Source organism: Miniopterus schreibersii (assembly GCF_964146895.1).
Source record: "Miniopterus schreibersii genome assembly, chromosome: 14".
Taxonomy (NCBI): Eukaryota; Metazoa; Chordata; class Mammalia; order Chiroptera; family Miniopteridae; genus Miniopterus; species Miniopterus schreibersii.
In genome coordinates, this window is record NC_138114.1 from 41,960,437 (window position 1) to 41,968,371 (window position 7,935).

The 7,935-nt window shown below is 40.7% G+C and overlaps 1 protein-coding gene across 3 annotated transcripts; it reads left to right on the forward strand.

Moving 5' to 3' along the window:
* The first annotated feature begins 547 nt into the window (after window positions 1–547).
* SFR1 (SWI5 dependent homologous recombination repair protein 1) lies at window positions 548–4,766 on the forward strand. 3 transcript variants are annotated; one of them, XM_081158382.1, is made up of 4 exons: window positions 548–711; window positions 1,509–1,630; window positions 2,430–2,837; window positions 4,106–4,766. In XM_081158382.1, exons 2-4 carry the CDS (start codon window positions 1,535–1,537, stop codon window positions 4,295–4,297), a joined length of 696 nt encoding a protein of 231 aa, XP_081014508.1. In that variant the 5' UTR covers window positions 548–711; window positions 1,509–1,534; the 3' UTR covers window positions 4,298–4,766. The 3 variants fall into 3 exon arrangements, with proteins under 3 accessions (XP_081014508.1, XP_081014509.1, XP_081014510.1); XM_081158383.1 differs by lacking the exon at window positions 548–711 and adding an exon at window positions 722–817; XM_081158384.1 differs by lacking the exon at window positions 548–711 and adding an exon at window positions 2,290–2,333 and having other exon boundaries at window positions 1,545–1,630.
* The last annotated feature ends 3,169 nt before the right edge of the window (window positions 4,767–7,935 follow it).

Below are 7,935 nucleotides of genomic sequence, written 5' to 3' on the forward strand. Positions count from 1 at the left end.
GTTGGAGAAATTTCCAACATGTCGGAATCTCAATAGACCATTAACCCAGCGCTGCTCTTTTGGGGTCTCTGCCTTTGCAGAGTTTACAGACTGTACATTTAAATTTAACACACAGCAGTCCCTGCGGCTCTCGGTCCGGTCGAGTCTGAGGAAAGGTCTTTGCTGGGGTGAGCGAAGAGACAAGACAAACGGGAGTCAGGAGAAGGGGAGAGACATCCCGAGACATACACTTCACAAACACAAAAACAAAGAAGCAGGAAGGAAAGTTTTGCATGGAAAGAGGAGGGAGGGGAAACGGCGAAGAAAAGCGCGCTCCTTCCGAATTGGTCAACCGCCCCCCAGCTCTACCCGGCCCGCCCGACGCCTGCAGAGACGAGCGGCTGCGCGCGCGCAGTCCGGCTGCTTTGGGGTGCTGGGCGGAGCAGAGCCGCGCGTTGGTCAGCTTGGCCAATCATGCGTCTCTGCCGCCCCCACGTGATCCGCCACGCCCTCGCCCCCTGGCGGAGACTGGAGGCTGCGCGCGCGCAGTCCGGTCGCTCTCGGACGCGGGGCGGAGCGAGCTGCGCGCGTCAGTCAATCCGGCCAATCGCGCGCTCCTCCCGCCTCCCGCGAGGCCCTGCCCCTGGAAGCGCAGCGCCCGTGGCCGCGGCTGGGCGGGCGCTCTGCGCTGTGGGGATGGCGGAGGGAGGCGGCGTCTGGGCTCGCGGATAGGTGTGTGAAAGCTGAGCTGCTTTGGCGGGCCCTGTGCAGTCGAATAGCGCTCCCTTTCCGCGGTCAGGGGACCGCGCAACTGCGCCTCAGGCCTGGGGTCTCCAAGGCTGGTGTGGTCTCCGGCAGTGGTGGGAGGGAAGGGCGGCCTCCTTCGTTGTCGTGTCCCCCCCCCCTCGTCCCGGTAACGTTGATGGCTTTGTTTCAGGAAAACAAACTTCAGTCTACTCTCCTTTTCAGGGTCTTTTCGCTACTTAAACGAAAAACGGTTCAGACAGGCATGAGTTTATCTGCGGTTGTGTTCCTTATTTCTCAGGCCTGGCGGGCCATTGGTTCTAATCACACAGCCTTCAGGGTTTAGGGTAGTGGGACAGGCCTGGACAGGTCTGGTCATGTTCTTCGAGTCAAGATTTCAGTTTTATTTCCTTTCATTGTGAAGCTGACGAAACGAAATTAAAGAGTTCTTAACTATCCCATGTTTGTTCTCTCCAACCCCCATATAGCAGGTTTTGAAGATATTTTGATGAAAACAAATGGAGAGTCTTGTTTATTTGAGAGGCTAGCTGGTTAATTTGTCATGAAAAAAATAGCGGTCACCTTGTAGACCAACACAACCTTATTTAGGAGGGTAAATGGAAAATGACAGCAAAAAGCAATAATGAGTCAGCTAAGTGAAGGAGGAAGATGCTGGCTTACTTGCTGATGTTACTTACAATAAAAAATTATTTGATAAAGACTGAGGAATATATAGAGCTGTGGGTTTATTTGATTTCCATTTTGTGATTATTTTTGTTTTTTAGAGGTAAACCAAGATTCCATTTTCAAGATGGAAAGTCCTTCAGACTCGGCTGTGATTTTGCCTAGCACTCCGCAGGGCTGTGCCAGTCTACCGTCTCCCCATACAAGTAGTTCAAGAAAACAAGTATGAAAATCTTAGTTCTTTCAATGGGTCAATTCTATATTTCCAGTTATTGTGGTGGTTCCAGGTCTACTGAAGATTGATAATTAACAGTGTGTGGCATTAATAAGTGTATTAAATAATTTTAGTTCTAAAATAAAGTATTTGACTCTTCCCTACCCCCAAAGTTTCATTTTGAATCAATTATTTAGTTTCAGGTCAGGTTATTACAACATTACAAATTGAAGAAGTTTGAATCTGCAGTGTAATGAAGGTGTTTGGTGGCAGGACCTAGGTCTTTTCCAAAATTTGTAACTGAAGCACCTAGAGCAATGTCAGGCATGTGCTAAGTTGCTGAACAAATGTTTGTGATTACTGGGATAAGTGTATCAACACTGTTGTAGAAGAGTGCTGACTTTGCTAAAATAAAATAAAACTAATGGAGCTTCCAGGAATTAAAGACATCTTGTGATGGTTACTTAAGATATATTGAGCCTGGCCGGGCATGGCTCAGTGGTTGAGCATCGATCTAGGATCCAGGAGATCCTGGTTCGATGCCCGGGCTTCGGGCTGGATCCCCACGTTAGGGGCATGCAGGAGGCAGCTGATCAATGACTCTCTCATTATTGATGTTTCTATCTCTCTCTTTCCCTCTTGCTTCCTCTCTCTGAAATCAATAAAAGATATATTAAAAAAAAGATATATGGAGACAGAAAGCCATCTAGTGGTATGTACCATAGAAATGTAAGATCTTTATTTCTAGTAGATTTATTTACATCAATAATTTTTTTACTAACATTATTAATGTTTGTGCCTTTTACAGCCTATGAGTGCAACACTTAGAGAACGGTTGAGAAAAACTAGATTTTCATTTAATTCCTGTTACAGTGTGGTAAAACGTCTTAAAGTAGAGAATGAAGAAAACGATCAGACCTTTGTAGAGAAACCAGCATCTTCAACAGAAGAAAACTGTTTGGAATTTCAAGATAATTTTAAACACATAGACAGTGAATTTGAAGAAAGTTCATATTTGAAAAATACCATCAAGAATACCAGTGCGTATGAATCTAAGTCACTTGATACTGGGTCTTGCAGTGATCTCCAGAATGATTTTGATGAGACTCTTCCCCAAAAAGAATTAAATGAAGAAAAGGCAAAATTGGTGAAGCAGATTCAGGAGAAAGAAGACCTTCTTCGGAGGCTAAAACTAGTCAAAATGTATAGATCGAAGGTGAGAGTAATTTCAGGATCATTGCATAATTATTTTTTAAATTGTTAAATTTATTTTTTATTTTTAGGTAAATGATAGGAAAGTCATTTCAAAAAGAGAGCATTTTTTAAGCATAATAAGCATTAAGCCAAATATTCAGAAACCTGGCTTCCAGCAACTTTTAACTCAAATATGTCAGATTTAGAGTAGAGTAGAAGAGGCTTCTAAACACCAGATTCAACTTTTTAAAAGTCCCAGCTCTTGTTTAGTATGCAGTTGAAGTTTTTCTAGCATGTAGCAATATTAAAAGTATTAAATGTTAGATGTAAGTACAGTGAGAACAGAAGTGACAGCTGACAGTGGATGATTTAAAAAGTTAAACATGGGCTACAGAGTATAATAAAAAATATTGTTAGTAGTGATCTTTTGTTCCTCCAGATTATTAAAGGTTCCAGGCATTTTGTTTGGAAAAACAACAAATACTAGATTTTAGATTTCACCCCAGATAGATTGAATTAAATGGAACTTGGGCACTCGGAAGCAGATAACCTTTGTTTACCTGGATCATTCAAGTATATGCAATTTCTCCTTCCCTAGCAATATGCAATAAATGATGGAATAGTATATTGTATTTGCTGTCTTGAATTTTTAGGATTTTTCTAAATATTACTTGAGTTTTATGAGATAGTGAATGCTGAAAAATATTTTAAATTTGAATAGTCTTATTTTTAAAAGTACAGCTGTAATAAAAAAGATTTTTATTTTATTTATTTTTTAATACATCTTTATTGACTTCAGAGAGAGGAAAGGAGAGGGAGAGAGAGAGACTGAAACATCAATGATGAGTCATTGAGCGGCTGCCTCCTGCATGCCCGCAACTGGGGATCGAGCCTGCAATCCCGGCATATGCCCTGACCGGTAATCGAACCCCGATCGCCTGGATCCTAGGTTGACTCTCAACCACTGAGCCACACCTGGCCGGGCTAGAAAAAGATTTTTAAAAACCTGTATTGTTGCTTCTCTACATAGTTTTGCCTTTTTAATTATTTGATTTCCCCCCCGAGGACAAGGAAGGCCCAGAGCTCCCACCAAAAATAGCCATAGAACTCAACTGGAGTGTCATTGTAAAAACCACCCTACTTTTTCCTGGGTAGAAGGCTCATTCATGACCAAATACGTTGGTATCCTTTAAACCTACTCTTGACTGATTTAACAGCTTTCATTAAGTTAAAATAGGATGCCTATCAGTTATTGACATACATATATATGTGTTTTTTGTTTTGTTTCAGAATGACCTGTCTCAGTTAAAGTTGTTAATAAAGAAATGGAGACGCTGTAGCCAGCTGTTGCTTTATGAGTTGCAGTCAGCTATGTCTGAGGAGAACAAGAAACTCAGCCTTACCGAGTTGATAGACCACTACGGGTTAGATGATAAATTGCTACACTATAACAGAAATGAAGAAGAATTTATAGGTGTTTAATTCATAGTTTTTCCTCCAGAATATTTTTGAGAATGACAGCTTAAATACTTATACATTTTAAAGGGAAGATATAAACCATCAGGGTTTAAAGAAAGGTACCTTGATGAAAATCAATTTAGAGCACTCTGTTAGATAAATATGTTAAGTTCAAAATGAATATTTAGTATTTTGGATAAATCTGCCAAAGAAAATTTGACATTTAAAGAAATGTGAAAAAAAAAAATGAAATCATGTTATAAAAAATAATTTGGGCAATTCTGGAAGTCAGTTATGTTGTTTCGTTTATTATATAAAAAGTAGTTTAATTTTAAATGTTAAAAAATAGTCCCATCTGGTGAATGGCTAAATCTAAACTGGTCTAAAAATGCCTGCCTGTCTCCTAAGTTTATGAACCTTGTTTCCATCCATTTACCATATATGTCCATCTGTATGGTCTATCAGGTAATTAAACTCAGTATGTCCAAAAAGTGTATTCATGTCTCTCCACATTTCTTGTATTCCTCACCTCATTTAGTGACAGGACCATCTCTCTCTTACAAAACCACGTATCCTCTTCTGCTACTTCAAGACATCATGGCTTACAAGGTCTTTTACATTCATTTACCTTTCTAGCTTCATCTGTGAAACAGATGAGTGTCTACTTAGTTCACAGTTACTTCTCAGCTAGAAACCCACCTTCATAGGATTGTGTTTCTGGCTGCTCTGTTGTACAATGTTACCTGTAATCCTGGCCATGTACAGAAATATGACCAAAGCTGGCCCAGTCTCTGAGAATTTGGAGTTGTGCTCAGGAAAAGAAAGCTCATCTCTTTTTGTGGCTGAAGCTATTGTATGTAAACTTAGAAGCAGAAAAACTGGTGTACTTCCAGTCCTTCCTGAGGGCTTTCTGGATATCTGCTTTTGGGTCCTTTTAAGGGCAAAAACAGCTTTACTTAGTCTAAAAAAAACCCACAAAAACTTTTAAAAAGTACTTCCCTACTCGTAGGCCCCCTCTCCTCCAAGTGCACACCATTTTCAGCCCAGTCCCTCCCTGTATTATTTGGCATAATAGGGGAGATTCAGGACTCTGCTCTTACATTTATTCTAATTGTTAGTGCCCATGACAGTAAACTCTGCCACCTCCCTCTTACCTATCTGCCTCCCCACCCCCAAATGCCTACCTTTTGGAAATTACCATTGTCATTGGCTTCTGTGAACCCAAGAGGACTGGCCCAGGCCTCACATGGGCCTCCCCTGGCCCTGGGATTCCTAGACGAGCAGCCCTGGGGAGCTGTGCTATTTTATGCCTACCAGCCTCCAACTACTGCTCAGAGGGCTTACATGTGGCAGGGGAAGCAGTTTAGCTGCTGATGGTGCTGGCATTTGGCTGTAGTTGTACTGCTGACTTAGCATATCCCTTGGAGTCCCCTTACATGTTCACTTGGAACTACAGCATCAGTGAACATGTAAGGGTCTGGTTCTTGGAGAGTGGGGTAGAGCAAATGGGGGTACAGTATTGGGCATTTCCAAAGCATTGGCTGGGTCCTGGGGGCTCCAACAGCATAGTGGGTACTCCAGCAACAGGAGTTAAATCATGGGATCAGGCTTATGGGAGAGTTTGGGACATAGGGATGCCCATAAGGTGGTCCCTTTGTAAAAAATAATTTCTGTTGAATTTCACCTCCATTGAATGGGATACCTCAGGTATCACAAATGGTATCCAGACCACCGCAGTAAAGCAAGTCACATGAATTTTTTGGTTTCCCAGTGCAGCTTGGCTAAGTTTGGTGCAAGAGGCCTAGTTTTTGGCTTATCTCAGCTTTCGACATGTCTTTCTTACTACATTTAATCATTTCTAGTTTTATTAGGGTTGTTAGTTGGCCTAATTTAAATATCACTGTGTCTCAGGTGAATAGGGAGGCCCAAGGAAGGAGCAGTTAGAACACACATTTATCCATTAGTTCACTGTCATATGGGCATGGTTTGTGGCACCCCAAAATAATTACAATATAACATCAAAGATCACAGATCATAAATATATAATAATGAAAAAGTTTGAAATGTTAGAAGTACCGAAATGTGACACAGAGACATGAAGTGAGCATATACTGTTGGAAACATGGCACCAATAGACTTGGTCGAAGCAGTGTTGCCACAAACCTTCAATTTGTAAATAACAGTATCTGAAGCACAATAGAATGAAGTGCAATAAAACAAGGTAAAGGAGTTTATCACCACCAAACTAGTATCACATGAAATCTTAAAGGGTCTTTTTTAAGAAGAAAAACAAAAGATAAAAACTATGAACAATAAAATGGCAATAAATACATACCTATCAACAATTGAACCTAAAAGTGAAAATAAATGAACAAGCAGAACAGAAACAAACTCATAGACAGAACATTTTGACAGTTCCCAGATGGGAAGGGGTTTGGGGGTGGGTGGGTAAAAAGGGTGAAGGTATTTAGAAGTACAAATTAGTATAGTCATGGGGGTGTAAAGTACAGCATAAGGAATATAGTCCATAATATTCTAATAACTATGCATAGTGTCAGATGGGCATGAGATTTTGGGGGATGATCGCTTAGTAAGTTATATAATGTCTAGTCACTGGGGTGTACACCTGAAACTAACAATACTGTATGTCAGCTATAATTGAAAAATATAAAATGATTTTAAAAAATCACTGAATAACATTTATTCAGAAAAAGGAAAGCTACCACTTAGCACTTGCTTTGTGTAAGTTTCAAAAGTATGTTAACTCATTTTAGTATTACATTGATCAACATCCCAATTTTCAAGATGAGGAAATTTAAGATCAAGTAGTTACTTAAAACTGAAGTGGTAGAGCCAGGATTTGAAACCAGGCAACAAGCATCAGAGCCCTACTCTTAAGTCCTATGCTTAAAGCCATATTATGTTTGACCCAGTTAATTATATTATTTTTAAATACTATAGGTAATATTTTAAAGGGCTATAAAATACGAATATAATTGCTGTTACTTCAGCAGACGCTGAGGAGAATCAGTACCGTGGACAGTATCAAAAATAGATTGGGGCGCATGACCCATGTGCCCATCCACAGCCAACTCCCCAAACTAGAGGATACCTCCGTTGAAAAGTGCTGCTATTAGAATATAGTCTGGGGGCAAGAGATTCCTGCTAACCTCCACTCTATACATGCCTCAAAGCTGTTTATGTAGAAGAATATATGTTATAATTGACAAATGATTTAGGGCCTGGTAAAAGTAAACAGTTCACCATGTTCTCATTGCTAGAACAAGAAATCAACTTTTTTTTTTTTAATCCTCACCAGAGGATATTTTTCCATTGACTTTTAGAGGGTGGAAGAGAGGGAGGAGGGGGGAGAGAGAGAGAAACATCGACGTGAGAGACACACATTGATTGGGTTGCCTCCCGAACATGTCCCACAGGGCCAGGGATCAAGCCTGCAACCGAGGTACATACGTGCCCTTGACCGGGAATCAAACACAAGACCCTTGGCTCCATAGGCTGACGCTCTAACCACTGAGACAAATCAGCTAGGGCGGAATAAGGAATAATCTTAAATGTTCTGGCAATTTTTTTTCTGATTATAGAAGAAATACTTATTGAAGAAAACTTAGGAAATATGGAAAAGAATAAAAATAATCCATAGT